At 33.5% G+C, this 16,827-nt stretch overlaps 1 protein-coding gene across 5 annotated transcripts in view; it reads left to right on the top strand.

Annotated features, from left to right (window-relative positions):
* SMAP1 (small ArfGAP 1) overlaps positions 1-16,827 on the top strand; it is a 149,773-nt gene that overhangs the window by 68,513 nt on the left and 64,433 nt on the right. For 3 of the 5 annotated variants that reach the window (XM_019664004.1, XM_019664000.1, XM_019664002.1), the window contains exons 3-5: positions 428-513; positions 9,345-9,420; positions 14,740-14,820. In XM_019664004.1, coding sequence (XP_019519549.1) covers positions 428-513; positions 9,345-9,420; positions 14,740-14,820 — 243 coding nt within the window. The remainder of the gene's footprint in view (positions 1-427; positions 514-9,344; positions 9,421-14,739; positions 14,821-16,827) is intronic. The other 2 variants (XM_019664001.1, XM_019664003.1) reach the window with 1 other exon arrangement.

Here is a 16,827-nt window from a genome sequence, read left to right on the forward strand (position 1 = left end):
GTTCTGTTTTGAACTTGAATAATTAATTTCATAGTTATGATTTAAATTATTTTTCTAAAGATATAATAAAAATGCATATTGGAAATAATAAGTGGTACCTGGTATTTGTATATATGTGTGTTTGGGTGTGCATATATATCTATATCTATATCTATATCTATATCTATATATATATATATATATAGATATAGATATATATACACACACACACACACACACACACACAGAGGGTGCCCCAAAAACATGTACACATTTTAAGAAAGGAAAAACCTGTATTAAAATTGTAATAATATATAATAACAAAAAATGAACACAAATCATGTGTATACATTTTTTTGGCACCCCTGGTATATATCTGTCTGTATAGGAATTAATTTTTAATATTCATATGAGTAATGAAAATACTTTATTTTTTTTATTATTATAGTGTATGCAAGATATGGGAAATACTAAAGCAAGACTACTCTATGAAGCCAATCTTCCAGAGAACTTTCGAAGACCACAGACAGATCAGTATCCTTTAGTATTTCTTTATTGTGGGTTTGTAAAGAATTAACTTACTTTTACAGTTCATATTTGAATTGTTTGTATTTAGGAAGATGTGACCTTTATAATACTGTTGTTCATTAAATATAGAAATTGATATGCCCTGAGCTGTGCTTTGTATTAATGTAGTAAATTTTTATTAGGAATTTTAATACATGATCTAAATAGTATTTTATATGTAATTATTATTAAGTTTGAAATATGGCTGATTCTTCTTGACCTCAAACTCTTGATTGGAGAGTATATATTGTTTATTATTTTACCTTATTTATTAGAGATTTGATTTGTGAGCATCTTGAGTATTTTTAAAAATAATTTCCAAATGGATTTTCTTTGATCACTTTTATATAGTACTATATTTATGTGAAGCAGTTTGGCAGGTATTAATTTAAAAGGCAAATTACATATTTAGTGTAAGTGGAAGTGCTGAAGTAATTTATGCTAATAATTACTACTGACATTCCATCTTTGCTTACGTTGAACAAATAGGCTTACTTTACAAATCTGCTCTAATGAGTGAATAGAATATTTTCTCACAGACATTTTAGTTAGGATGCTTTTCACATTTGTTAAAGATAAAATCATTTGATTTTATAGGATCTCTCAAACTCATATTGAAGTTTGAGAAAACAGCTCATCAAAATTGTGCTGCTCTATAAATAAGATTATCTAATTGATTGTAAGTATTTGTGATTCTATCCAAAGGTGACATTTGTAGTTTTGACAGTAAAATGCAGTTTCTTAAAGATCACTTATACATTACCCATTTGTATACTAAAACAATTTGTGTGGTCAAAAAAAGGGTTATCTTTTCTCACATGGAGATACAGATCATTGTATATATTCTTATGCTTGTACATTTAAAAAATTAGTATTCGTATTTGACTTGTTCTGTTTCTGCTTTCCTACCCCCTTCCTAAAAATTTAGCAATCTGGTATCCAAGGCTATTTTTATTATAGCAAGATTCTAGGGTAAGAGTGAGAGGTATATTTCACGCATAAAAAATTGTGTGAGCAGAAGTATTAAGGTGTGATGAACATGATATTTTAAGGTTTTGATGTGACAAGAGTTTAAGTTTTGTGGGGCAAATGGCAGTAGAAGCTTATTTTTCAGATTGTCAAGGGTTTCATTACTATATAGAGCACTTTGGAACTCATTTCATTGACCCAAAGGGTTGAAGGATTTGAAAAGCCTTGAAGCAGGAGACACGTTAGGAACATTTTCTCTACCATGAGGAAGATTAGTCGAAGGAGATCTCAGAGTCAGAGAGACCATGTAGAATACCAGTATAGCCCTGAAATGAGCAATGATGAAGATATAAATTAGATAGTGGCATTGAGAATGGACAGGAAGAGACTGGGAAGATCAGAAGGAAGTTGGAAAAGCAGGAGCGGTTGGGTTAGGTTAAAATCAGCTTTGTTTCTGAGAAAGACACTGAGATGACCCCAAGTTTTCTAGCTTGGCTGAGGTTCTGTGGAATTCAGTGGAAAGAAGGAATTCAGTACCAGATGAAGGTTTAAGAGTTAGAAATGAAAGCTAATGAGCCATGCATGACTGGGCAGGTTGAGGTGTCTGTTGGTTACATACATGGAGATACCCATTAACTGACTAGAAACATGATTCTGGACCCTACAAGAAAGCAGGAAATGCAGTGCAGATGGGAGAGTCACTTAGCGTGTAAGGCATAGAAAAGTGCTGCGTAAAGTTACATTTACCGAGGGCAGTGGTCCTTTAATTTTGGGGGGGGGTTTATTGAGAATTTGGGAAAGCTGTTTTCTTTCTCTGAAAAATGAAGGCCTAGGACAGAACCCTGGGGAACAGAGCATGGCAGAGCAAACAGATAATATCCTAGGTGATTATTACCAACCGCTTGCTGGTTGTACTGATTTTATTCTTCTTTCTGCTTCTCACTTCCCAGCCTGAGTTGACATATAAGATCCCTCAAATTAAAGAATCTCCCTTTTCTGGAAGTTTGTGTGTATATGTGTCGGGCTTGGTTTGGTTTGGGCTGGGGGTCTTTAGACTTCTCTTGAATATTACAGGATAAATCACTTGAAGTTACTGAAATTTTGGAGGTACTATTATGTGGTGCCTTGTGGATGAAAGAGGCTTCCAAGTTACTCAGTCCATCACCATGATTCCATGTATTTTCAAATAAGCCTTGAAAATATGCAGGGCAGGACAACATATAGCTTTTTGGTATCCTCTTATATTGAACTTTTCTATGTACCATTTTGTATATGTTGGTAGGAATACTATTTTTTAAGTAATTACCATCGGTTCTATGTGATGAACCTTAAAGAAGTAAATGACTAATGAGATAGTGAATTATATGTGCTAGTATTTTTTTGCTGATATATTTTAAAATATTTGGTCCTTACCTGAAAATTTCAGGAAAGTTTTTTATTTTATTTATTTATTTTTTAAATTCTTTTTTTTGTTGTTTGTTTTTTTTTTAAAGATTTTTATTGGGGAATTGGGGGGATGGGAACAGCGCTGGGGAATTGGGGGAAGGGGAACAGACAAGTTGCTGTCATTTTGTTCTTCAGTCTAGTTGTGGAGGACGTTGCTTCACTGGCCCAAGTTGGCACCATCATTGCGCTCTTCCCGGGCGAGGCAGATCAGTCGCCGGCTTCTGGACGGCCGCTCACTGCGGCTGCTGGCCGCTCACGCTGGCTGCTGGCTACACACGGTAGCCCATGGCAACCCACTGCCACAGGGGCTGCAGCCTACACCGTCGCCGGCAACTCATGGCAGCCCAGCTCCAGGTTGAGCTGTTGTTCAGCATCTTAGTTGTGGAGGGCAGTGTCACTGGCCTGCATATGTGGAATCCGAACTGGGCCCTCTGGTGTCCCAAGCCAGTTTTTAACTCCGCTGGCCCCAGGAAAGTTTTTTATAGTGAGTTGATTGGTAGCTGGTACCTGGTATTGATAAATCTTTGACCTTTGACACAGTGAATATATAAAGTTGAAAACAGCTGCAGTAGCTTTACTACTTAATAAGGGTTTGCTGTTTGCCAGGCACTGAGCTTAGTATTTTATGAACAGTATCTTTTAATTTTCAAAATAACTCAGTGAGAGCATTATATTTTCATTTTTGGTGGGGGAGGGTGGGATGCTCAAAAAGCTGTTAAGAAACTTTCCAAAGCCTCCAGAATTTCCCTCCTGTTTATGGGCACTTGAATATTATTTAATGATGAAAGTCTGAGTAAAATCAGTGTTACCATATTTGAGTCTTGATGGCCTTTAAAAATAGATAGGCTTATAGTTTGGGACTCTGAGACTAGGTGAAGATCTAGGTGAAGATTTTAAACTTTTGAGTACCTGGTATGATTCAGCTCAGGCCTGTGGGTTATGTGTATTTTTACTTTAGCTCAGCATGCTTATTTGACTTTTCAAACTAAATGCTCCTACTTCTAAAGCATTTACAAATTATGGTCATATTTATATGAGGTTTTGACTTCTTACTGTTCACAAAAAGATAATCTAATAGTTGTCAGAAACCTTAGGAGGTATTTTGTCTAAACAAATTTGAGGTAGATGACTAATGATATGAGTATAAGATGACATCTCTTGGACCATGAGACTGGCTCCTGTATCTAATGTAACACTATAGTGTTAATTTTCTTTTTTTTACCTTAGTTAAAGCAATATCACTTTTGTCCCTTTTAATTATGAAACACTGATTTGGAGGTTGTATTAGGGAGACTAGTAAGAAAACCTGTCCCCTTTCCTTATTTCATGAATCATTTTAAAGCTCAGTGTTCTTTTAAAAGCCCCACATCTCTGCACTTGCACTGATTTTAAATATAGTTGTCTCATCTCTAGAGGCAAGTGGAACCAAAACTCACATAATATGGGAAATCACAGCATTCTTAACAAAATTCATCATTTTAAAAGCTTTACAATTTATAAAAGTTAAGCAAAAGCTGCTGTGAAAATGTAATTTCTCTTGTGGGATGTGGTTAATTATAGGCTTCACATACTAGTGCATGACAAATGATAAAGCTTTACATTAAGCTTTTCATTATTAGGATATTTTGTCTTATCTAAAAACTTTAATTACTTCAGTTCCATGAGATCTATTGTGCACCAAAGCTAATCAGCAGTTCTCCTTGGAGCTTTTAAAGTTTTACTGCTGTCAGTGGTATGTGTCTAGAACTGGAAGATTTTCTTCTTGGGTGTAGATATTAATTTAGTTGTCTTTTAAGTGATATCTTTAAATAAAGGGGAAAAAATCTTAAAATACTAATAATTACATGTTAAAAGATAAAATACATAGTAATGTTAACATTTTTCTGCGCTTGTATAGTACCATTTGTTAGTTTTGAGGACAGGGACGATTAGGGTCCGGTATTGACTGTTTTGTTACTATAGGCATGGGGAAGATTCTGGGGTATTTTGTTGTTTGTTTACTAAATCCCAGATTAACCACTTAAATTTGAATTGTTATTAATATATTGCTTACCTTGATTCTCTGGAAATGTTACTATTCTATTTCTAATTTTTGGAGTTGTATTATTGATCCCTATTAGTATAACTAAGTCTTATGTCTCAAAGGACACCTGGAGACTGGAAAATGAAGTTAAGTATTTCCCTATCCAAATTCATTACTGCTTTTGTTGTTGTTTCTCATTTGCTCATCTATTCAAACTTGTGATATGCAAGTTATCTTAGCCCTTAACACAATATCTGCTGTCCAGTTCCTCCCTCTACCATGGGCCCTATGTTTTAAAAGATTTGACTATCAAAATGCATTTATTAATAATAAGAACTAAAAATTAAATAGCACACACTATGTGCCATGCACTGTTGTTCTTAGTTCTTAACGTACACTCGCTTATTTCATTCTTACAGTAATCCTGTGAGATGAGTCTTAGTGTTATCTTCATTTTAAAGGTGAGGAAACAGACATAAATTTATATAAAAATGAAAACGACGTTTATTGAATGCTTATTGTTTGTTAGGTACTGTGCTAACTAAGTGTTTTATTGTATAAACTCTCAACAACTTTGTGAGATGAGTATTATTATCGTTTTCACATAGCTAGGTATATGTTCAGAAGATTAGCCAACTTCAAGGTCACAACAACTTCCAGTTTTTAGCAAGTGCCTACTAGTACCATAAATGAGGATAGACATTGGAGACCATCTTCTTTGGGAATTACTTTCCCTTGAAAATCTCTCAAATTGTTTATACTGTAGCCCTCTCTTATCTGTTTCACTTTCTGCAGTTCCACGTTACTCTTGGTCAACCACAGTCCAAAAATATTAAATGGAAAATCCCAGATATTTTGAGAGACCACATTCACATACCTTTTATCACAATATATTGTTCTCTTTTTTTATTAGTTATTGTTAATTTCTTACTGTGCCTAATTTACAAATTAAATTTTATCATCAGTATGTATGAATAGAAAAAAAATTAGTATATCTAGGTTTTGGTACTATCCATGGTTTCAGGCATCCACTGGGAGTCTTGGAATGTATCCTCCGCAGAGGGGTGGTGACCATAATGGCAATTTGCAGACACAGAGACTTTATGAATCCAGTTTGGCTAGTCTTTTTTCTCTAGCATTGGAATAGAATTGCGGAATCAATAACTATAAGCCTATGAGCCAGCTCTACTGATTTTATAAATAAGTTTATTAGAACACAGTCATGTCCATTTATGAATTTTCTATGGCTATTTTGGAGCTCCAAAGGCAGAGTGGAGTGGTTGCAACATAGACTATACTGCAAAGCCTAAAATATTTACTACCTGGAGCTTTAAGGAAATGTTTGCTGATCCCTGGAATAAAATATTGTTTTTTTAGGTAAATTAACAGTGAAGAATTGGCTTGAATTTGGGACCTGTTCAGAAATATATAAGGACCATGTGATAGGTTTTTGCTCTAAGAGACATGTAGGAACTGAGATCAACCAAGGACATAACATGTTCCCTAACTCACAGTCTTTCCTCAGGTGAATCCCATGGAATTTAAAAAATTCCCTTTGTGGTGTGCTTCTTAACAAATAATGTTTTATATTAATAATTAGGAAGATCCTAGTAAGTTTTCCTGCCCTAATGCTTCATTTTTAGTCTGGTTTTATATCCTTGAAAAACAGCAACTTTTGTCCCATATAATTTTTAATTGCTTCTTAGATAATTTCTGAGAGGGTTTCTTATCATAAGCAGAAATTAGACTCAGATATAGTTGAATATTTTATATAAAATGCATTAAGTAGAAATTAAGATTTCAATCATTTCTGAAAATTCACAGCAACACATCATTTTATAAGATGTTAGTATTGTTTTTTACTCCAGAAGATTGTACACTTAAAATGTTTGTCTTTTTCAAATTCAGTAATTATAAAACCATCATAGTTTTTAACATTTTAGTTTTTATTGGTGGTTAAATTATTTTATGTACTGTATTTCTAATCTTAATAATAATGATTTTTTGGGTCATAAACAATGATCTTTTCTTTGTCATAAACATTTCATAAAAGAGAGTAGAGAAATCTTTTCAGGCTTTAATATGTAGTACACTTTTTTTTTTTTTTTTTTTTTAAGCTGAGCCATCCTGCTACCTGTTGGCAGCTCAGCGGCTGCTCAGCTCGGGCTGGACTCGAACCGCTGTTGCTCAGAGCTCAAACTTTTGAGTGAGCTCTTAACCAACTGAGCCACTCAGCCGGCCCCTGTAGTACACTTTAAATGATATCCAAAATAAACTGTTGTTTCTATCTTTAAGAAGGAAAAATGTCAGTGTTATTTTCCTCCCAGATATTTAAACATAAACATAACTATATACACATTATGTTATAACATTTATATTTAACAGTAAATATAATTAGTTTTTTAAATATTTATATAATATTTTCAAACAAATGTATTTCTTATTACCTGGAGTGAAAATGACATCAGTCTGATGGGTAAATTCTTTTTTCTCTTCTCTTTTGTGGAGGTAAATAGACGTCTTGACAATGAAAATTGCTCAATACACCCACATTCCTACACCTCATTCATTGGGTCAGCTTTTTTGATTGTTTCATTTTTTCTGTTAGAAAATTAGAAAAATGTAATATGAACTTGAATATACAATCATGAACAAACAACATTCATCTGATTTACATGTGAAATAGTTTATATAAAATACCGTTGCATTTTATGAAAATCTTGGCACACTGCTAAGTTTTTGGCACTAAATTGGCTGCCAAAATGTTCACGTATCTTAAATACGCAGCCTTATAGCACCTCTGGGGCCTTTCACTTGAAAGAGTCTCCAAGGCTATTTTGAAAGTGAAGGTGCCCTCCAAATTTGACAGTCTTCTCTAGATTTTTAAAGCATTTATTATTATTACCAGAAATTAACTGATTCACAAATGAACTTGTGATGAGCAGCAACATCCTGAAAAGGTAGATGTCAGACGTTTCTCATTTTGAATCACAACTCTCCTTTGTACTGTAGAATCCCAGAGAACTTTTTAAACTTGCTATACCCCAGCTTTAGTTGTGAAATGGCACCTACCTTATATGTTGTGAAGAGGAGAAAAAAAGATAATTTAAAGTGCCTTTCACATACTTAGGTTGTAGAAAGCTATCTTTAAAAAGTGGCTTTCAAGTATTCAGCTTAACATATTGAATGCTCAGGTTTTCTGTCTTACTTGCCTTTACGAAAGGCCTTTGAGTGCTTTCATATTGCCTCAACTCTCTCATATATCCACTGTACAGTGGTCTGTCAACTCTATTACCTGTTTCCTCAAGTGTCAATTTAAAAGGCTTTTATTAACTTCTAATATGGAGTTATTGACTGAAAATATATTGTTTAACTGCTTCCGGTACCTTTTCTTTTGAACAGAAGGATGTTTTAACCTGGGGATCTACAGAGATTGTATTTCAATGTAATTCATTTCCTTTGTAATTCCGTGTATTTTATTTTATGCATTAAAAAGCACTGCCCCAGAAGAGAGTCCCCAGACTTTACCTGTGGGGTTCATCGTACTAAAAAGGTTAAGAATCCTTGATAGAAGAATTCCCATTTTAGTGGAATATGATAAAGCAGTGATTGAGTGGTAAGAGAAGTCACCTATATCAAATAACAAAACTCTCAAATCCCACCAGAAGTGGCTTACTTTATCAATAGTTAAGGCTAGTCCAGGCAACTTTAAAAAGATCAAATAGTATTAGCTTTGGTTTTAGCTTTTCCATTCCTCATCTTTGCAAGAAAAAAATTGGCCATTATTTTTGTAATACACAGGGAATCTTCTATGATATAACCAGAGGCAGCCATTTGTAGTGGGAAAGAGCATTAATTATTGAAATCACAATTGTTTAATCTTTCCAAATTGCTGGTTCTTCATCTATGATGTGGAAATAATAATATGCACATTATTAGGTTGTGGAAGGATTAAAGAAAACAAATGATAGAAAACATATATACAATTCCTGGTACACTGTGGGAACTATATAGGTATTAGTTTCTTTACTTATATTGAAAATTGAAAAAGAACCTTAATTGAATTTAGAGCTTTAGGGAGAGGGGTGGGGAGCTGAGGAGTGTGGTGGAATTGAGAAATATGGTTAACTTTTCTTTCTAGAATTAGGTTGAGTGGTTTTGTTGAATGGGGACACTTTCCTGAAAGAGACTTTCTTGGCAGAAAACAACATAGGTTACAGAATTTAGTTGCAGAAATAGTATGAGGAAAGCACAGACTGGGGAGTAGAAAAAATGAATTTAGAGTCTAAGCTTTGTGTAGAGGAATGAATAAAGGGGTGTGTACACATTACATGCTTTTCCTTAAGATATCTGTTTTCAGAGCGGTGGAATTTTTCATCAGAGATAAATATGAAAAGAAGAAATACTACGATAAAAATGCTATAGCTGTTACAAATGTAAGTAAAACCTTCATCTTTATACCAATTGATATTTGTTGACTAGATCATGAACATTTAAGATACAGTACAGCTCAATTTATTTATTGTAAAAATATACTAGTTGCATGCATTTTAAAATACGAATATTGGAATTTTTTGTCACATATGTTTAGGAGTTCTCACAAAGCAGAGCTCTTGATTCAGAAAGGAATGTATTCTGTGAGTCTAATAACTGCTTAAATGACATTTAATTAACTTGATTTTATGAAATTTGCAAAAAGATAAAGCCACTAATGTAAAAGAGGGGGAAGAAAATTATTTCACTACATTCTGGAAACGAATGAAAAAGAAGAAAAGGCAAATTTAAACTCCCCTAAGGCCTTTGATGGATCTGTCCAGAGATAAGTATATTAAAACATGGCATTTTAATTGGTTATTATCAAGCCTCTTGATAACTAACAGTTGAAACCTTACTATAGATCAAATATGTTATATTACTTTCTTTTTAAGGTTTTTTTTTTCTGATTAAAGTTTCCCATCCCAGTTAATTACAATTTAAGACAAATGTCTTTATTGGTGCAATCATTTCTTTGATTTCTAGATTAGTAAGCAAGCTATAAGTTAGTTAATTTTGTGGTTAAATCATCGGACAAGCAATTTAGAGACAATAATTTCATCTCATTTTACATGAAACTGGGTTTTTCTTTTCAGCCCATATGGAGAAACAATATACTAAAAAGTTCAATCAAATACTTACAAAGTAATGATATTTTAATATAGTGTCTTTGATCATGAAAAATCACGTTAAAAAATGTTTACTGTATCACTGATACACATTTTGGAGCAAAGATACCCTGTGTGTAGAGTTTGGGCTGCATTTACAATGGATATAAGAGAGGAAATATTTGAAAGATTGATAAAAATTGCCAATATTGAGGATATTATAATATCCATAAAACTAAGTTTAGTTATAGCATTATGAGGAAAAAAGAACTAACTTTAAAACATAAGTAATATATTTTCATATGAAATTTTAAGAAGTAATTTTAGTATATTTTATAAAACATACTGCCTCCCATTAAGCACCCATTTTAAAAATCCTGAACTTTTTTATTATATCTATATTCATAGTATTTTTTTTTCTTGGCAACAATTTGAAAATTATTTTATGTAGTAATGTATAGGAAAACAGTTTTATCTTTAAATGATGATTGTTACAGAATTTTTTTTTTCCCCATTAAGTGTGATAATGGTATTATGCTTTTTTAAGAGAAATTATTTACTCTAAGAGATGTTTGCAGGCATAAAATATTTAGGGATCAGGTGTCATATCTGTAACTCATTTTTATTTTTTATGCTCACAATATTTAATATAGCAATTAAGTTATACATATAGCATCTAAAATACCCTAGTATGGAAAATTATATTACTGTGGAAATACTGCTTTCTCCCACTCTCGTGTATATTGCAATAACTTTATGCAAAGTCTTCACATGCATCTTCAACATCAGTGTCTTTGTCATCACTGACATTTTGAGTTATCAAACTCAGTTTTTTCCCTTTATTTAAAAAATTTTTCAATTACAGTAGACATACAATACTATATTAGTTTCAGGTGTACGACATAGTGATTAGACATTTATATACCTTATGAAGTGATCACCCTGATAAGTCTAGTGTCCGCCTGACACCATACATAATTATTACAATATTATTGACGATATTCCCTGTGCTGTACTTTACATCCCCATAATTATTTTTATAACTGGCAATTTGTACTTCTTAATCCCTTTCGCCGTTTCCCCCCCATCTTTCTTCCCCCTTCCATCTGGCAACCATCAAAATGTTCTCTGTATCTCGCTTTTAAATGGCTCAGTGAAACCTGGCAGCTGAGTATGTTTGTGTGTATATGTAGAGAGAACAAATATGGCATAATGTTAATGTTTGATGAATATTAGTGAACTTTATAGATGTATTCATTCTACAATTTTTTTTACATTTTTTTGTAGGCTTAAATAAAAATTTCAAGGTAAAAGACGGTATACTCTTGAGTTTATATTATTAATGCAAGGAAAATTCAGAAAAGTTCACAAAAATCACATTTAATCCAAGGGAAAATCTATTTTACCTATTTATTTATAAGCAAGATAATGATATTTTTTAAAGTTTAAATTCTAGCAAGTTTAAAATATTTCTTCCTTTTTGTGGCAATCAATGTGCAAGCAATTAACTTTATATATTACTAAGAATTACATAATATAATTATATCCAGTGTTTTGTCCTCAGTAATAGAGTGAATATTCATTCAAATAATTTTTGATAACTTATTATAGTCACTGAAACAAAGAGGACATGACCTTTGCTCTCAGGGAAAATTAATTTCATAGTGGAGATGAGACCAGGTTAAATAAAATAAAGATAACATGAAACAAAATATAAATATTTTATATCTAAGGTACTTAAAGGACTACTAGGGCATGTAAGGGGATATACGAGTTTGGACAGTTAAGATCGTGAACTCGTTCTAGAAAAAGTGCTACATACCTCATTGCTGAATATCACTACAGTCACCTTCGAAGTACTTCCTCTTGGGAAGCTATGCACCAATGCCAGCACCTAGTCCACCCTTCAAAGCAATTTTGGAACTCTTTTTCTGGAATGACCATCAGAGCTGTTGTCATATTAACCTTGATGTCCTGAATGTCATCAAAATGTCTTCCTTTCAATATTTCCTTTATCTGCGGGTAAAGAAAGAAGTCATTAGGGGCCAGATCAAGTGAGTAGGGAGGGTGTTCCAATACAGTTATTTGTTTACTGGCTAAAAACTCCCTCACAGACAGTGCCGTGTGAGCTGGTGCATTGTGGTGATGCAAGAGCCATGAATTGTTGGCGAAAAGTTCAGGTCATGTAACTTTTTCACGCAGTCTTTTCAGCACTTCCAAATAGTAAACTTTGTTAACCATTTGCCCAGTTGGTACAAACAAATTCATAATGAATAATCCCTCTGATATAAAAAAGGTTAGCAATATCATTGCAACAAGTTCGCGAACTTAATTGTTACACCTCGTATAAGGAGGGATAATTTGAATACTGGTTGTACTTGTACTCATAAACAGATGTCTTGAGTGGCTGTTAAGCTTGATATAGCTGTTCCCCATAATAAATGCCTCCAAATTTCTTTACCTTTATAGTGTTTGTGTCTGATATTTATAGTTGTTGTGTCTCCTACTTTAGCTGTCATTTTTTATTGCTGCCAATATGTGTTATCGCTTTTTATTTTCTTATTTTAAACAAGAATAAGGGCCTAAAGGTGACCTTGTTTCTCTGTGTAAGGTAGTAATTTTTTAATCCTATTTTTAAAAACACTGATAAATTTATTGCCCATCTGAAACATAAACATTTCAAAATGTTGTGGCAAAATACAAAACAGTAAACTTAAAAAAAACCCCAAAAAACAGTCGCCAAAAGTTTTGCTGTTTTTTCTAAAATATTGCTGCCTTGCCCCCCAGGCCATTTAATGTGTCTGGAACTAAGCCCTGCATGAATCAGTTTATGTAGAGGGGCTACGATGGTACTTCCTTCATTCCTAAGGGTGTAGTTGTCATTGTGAAGAGTGACTTCAATGAACTGTTAATGAATATGGTGTCTGGTCATATAAACATAGTACTTCTGAGAAGGCAGGGAGGGTTGTATGTGCTGCTTTATGGAAGGAGTTCATGATATATAGGCCATATGGTTTTGAGTGCTGTGTGGTACTGTCAGTATGAATTAAGGGAGGAGGCTTAAAGGGGAAAGAGAGTTCAGATAAAGACAAAAACAAAGGAAAATATGTTCCAAGTAAAAAAATTTTTTTTACCAGAATTGTTACTAGTTTATAGCTTCAAATAGAAGAAAATAATACTTTATTTCTTTTGCATCTTTTAAAGTAACTACATGGTGCTGGGCACCAATGTGGGCATATTACTCGTAGTAACCCTGGACATACTAAATGCTCCTATTCCTCCTTTATATTTTTATCTTCAGCTTTTACATGAGTTTGGGCAAAAAGGTCTTTATGATACAGGTTATTATCTTAAATGATTTTCTGTGCTTTTGTTTTCTACATAAGGTGGCAATTAAAGATCTCTTAGCAAGTAAATGTCCAGTAGGGTAAATCCGCTTTGAAGCCAGGTCTTAAGATGCAGTTTAACTTTTAAAATATTTTCTTCTATGTGTAATTTCCATTAGTAGTCACTAAATGACTAGTTTGCACAGTTTAACAGCCAACAATGTGCAAGGGAAAAAAACCTCTAAAGTTTATAGTCTTGTGTTGTGATTCAAGAATTATACCCATAACTAAATCAATAACAAGCAGATTGAATAAAGACTTGTCATCTCACAGTTATTTTGACATTACGTAATGACCTTTCTATAATATCACTTTTTATTTTTAAAAATTTCTCATAGGCGCTGTTGATATGATAGGGCAATATAGAGATGTCAGTTTTATGACTCCAAAGATCTACTACGCATTTTGTAAACGTATTTCAGTTATATTTTGGCAGTAAAGAGAACAGGAAGATAATGCTCCCATTAAAGTGATCAACTACGTATATAGAAATTGTGTTGGAAGATGTGTGAAAAGGCTTTTAGATGAAATCCTTTTTCATGTATAAATTGCCTCTGCTACATATATAACTGTCTCATAATGCGTTGGGGTAATTCAAGTACAGCACTTGAAATGGTGTTTGTGCGTACTGATCTTAAAGGAGGAAGTATATAAATTGCTTTATAAATCTGTCTACTGCTCTGCTGTTATATAGCATTAATCCACTCTTTTTTCCTCCCAACCTTTTTTCTGTTTTCCTAAGCAGTTGATTAAAACTTTAACTATCCTACTTCAGCTCTGTTTTATTTTCCATTCCTGAAAGTTATTATAAGTTTAAAAAAAAAAACCCACTCATTTGTGCTCTCCTGCTACCTGGGACAATGTGTCTTCATGCTTCAGAGCATTAGTTTAGTAACATTGACTAAAAGTGGGTTACTGGAGAAGCATAATTATTTTTAAAATATTTTTGGTATGACCTTGTCTCATTACATTTAAAATTTTATATCATAGTGAAATCTATTTCAAGTCATACACTGTTCTGTAACAAATATTTTATTTTTAGAAATTTCACATGGAAATTTAAAAAAAGCAATGCATTCTTCTTGTGCATTCTTTTTCCTTATTAACATATTTCTAAGTGCGTAAGTGTCTCAGAAGTACATGGGTTTTTGTTTCTTTCCTGTGCCTATCAATTCTGATTACCTTCTTTTTGTTTTTTTCCTCCTGACTTTTCATCTGCATTCCACAGATTTCCTCCTCTGATGCTCCTCTTCAGCCTTTGGTAGCCTCTCCTTCTCTACAAGCTGCTGTTGAAAAAAACAAATTGGAGGTATGATAGTGTTTTAGCCAGCTACATTGTGTAGTGTTCTGTGGTAAATGTGCTTCCTTTCACAATGTGCCATAATTTGGGAGTGCTGTAATAGTTGTTTAAATTTCAAATGGTTTCCAGTATTAAATATGTTAAATACAATTTATAGAATATTTTCCTATGCTGCAGGTAGGATTAAAGGGCTTCGATCTATATGTAATTTTAGAATGACTGGTTTACAGGTACCATAGATATATCTCAACATTTAAGAAGCAATTAGCTTTTTGTTGTTTCCATTACTACCTTATACTTACAGGAACTTTTTTTATAGTTGCTCTTGAATTATTTGATCTATTATGAAAGTCTGATTAAAATGTTTTCTCATTATGGTTCTGTTGTTACAAGTACTTAAAGTTAATGTTAAGTTTGTTTTTTAAACAATAGATACATCATATAGATACAGTGTATGCAGTATACAATCATAATTAGAATAGTCAGTTATAATTTTTAGAACGTGTTTAGGGTAGTTGTGATTGGGGTGTTTGCTCCTTGATAAATGATGTGCTAGACATGGGGGATACAAAGACAAGTAAGATATAGCCCCTGCCCTCAAGGAGCTTACAGTCTAATGAAGGAAAACATAACTTTACAGGTTTCTAATGCAATATAATGTGTGCTGTGATTGACATAACACTGTGGTGCTGTTAATACAGGAGGCATACTTTTGACGCATCTTAAACTGTTAATAAACATTAGCTACAAGGATTAGGATGCATTCCAAGTAGAGAAAGCACCTTAAAAAAGACCTGTGGGCTTCCCAGACCAAGCCGAGCTGCTGCTGACCTGCCAACAGGTGGCAGGGTGGCTCAGCTAAAAAAATAAAAAAAAGACCTGTGGGCAAAGTGGAATGTTCGGGGACTTTCAAGTAGAATGGCATAGCTGAAACAAGCATAGGATAGGGACAGAAGTGGGAGAGGAGCCTTCTTGTGAGCCTAATGAAAGAGTTAGGTCTTCATTCTGGCACTTTAGTGATGAGTTTTAAGGGTAGAAGCAGTAACAGATCTGATTTTCATGTCATAACGCTGCTCCACTATTTCTGTGGAGAGTGAATTTTGTGCTGATGGGGGTGGAAAAACCTTAAGGACCTGTAGCTCTAATCCATGAATATAAACCATAGGAGCATGTCCTAAACAATGGAGCCCGAGGGAATGAAAAAGAGTGTATTTTTAAGAGATCTTGAGAAGATAGAATCCATGGGATATAGTAATCAATGGGTTGTGGAGGTGCTTTGGGAATCTTTGATGAGTATATCAGTAGATAAGGGTGCTATTCAGTGAGAAAAGGATACAAGCTAAGGAGGAGAAACATGTTTGAGGAGAGAAAATAAAGAGAGATGAATTAAAAGTTGGATATGTTGAGTATGAGGTGACTGTGGGACATCCAGATAGATGTCTAGTAGGTGGTTGGATATACAGGTCTGTACCCCAGAGGAAAGATTTATGCTAGGGAAGGAGGGAGGAAGAGAGAGACTTGAACTTAAGAGTTCTTAAGAGCCCCTGAAGCTATCTGGGGAAAATGGTGGAAACCCTCGCAATACTATGTAGTTCCTGCCTCCAAGTTTTGTAATGGAAAGCAGTGGTCTGATTTATTGGTCTCCCAACATCTGATGTCTGTAGCATTAGACATTAGGGAGGACCCCAAGACAGTCCATTTATGATGTCTTCATGCTTTTTTCCCCCTTATCCTTTCAATTCTATTTTTATGTATGCTTTATAATGTATACAATATAGTGCTATATACGTGCTTTACAAATATATATGGTAAAGTATATATACTCACAACTTTTTAAGATAGTGCATAATAAAAAAATTTAGACAGCATATCTAATTAAGTTATTAAAATGTATTTCGATTACAATGAACCCAAATATGTACTTTATCTTATGGGACTTCAATATTTGTTCCAGTTTTTTTACTCAGAAGATCTCCTATTTCACTATATCATTTGATTGTATAGTAACCAAGTTTC

This window comes from Hipposideros armiger, unplaced genomic scaffold, assembly GCF_001890085.2.
Source record: "Hipposideros armiger isolate ML-2016 unplaced genomic scaffold, ASM189008v1 scaffold_413, whole genome shotgun sequence".
Classification (NCBI taxonomy): Eukaryota; Metazoa; Chordata; class Mammalia; order Chiroptera; family Hipposideridae; genus Hipposideros; species Hipposideros armiger.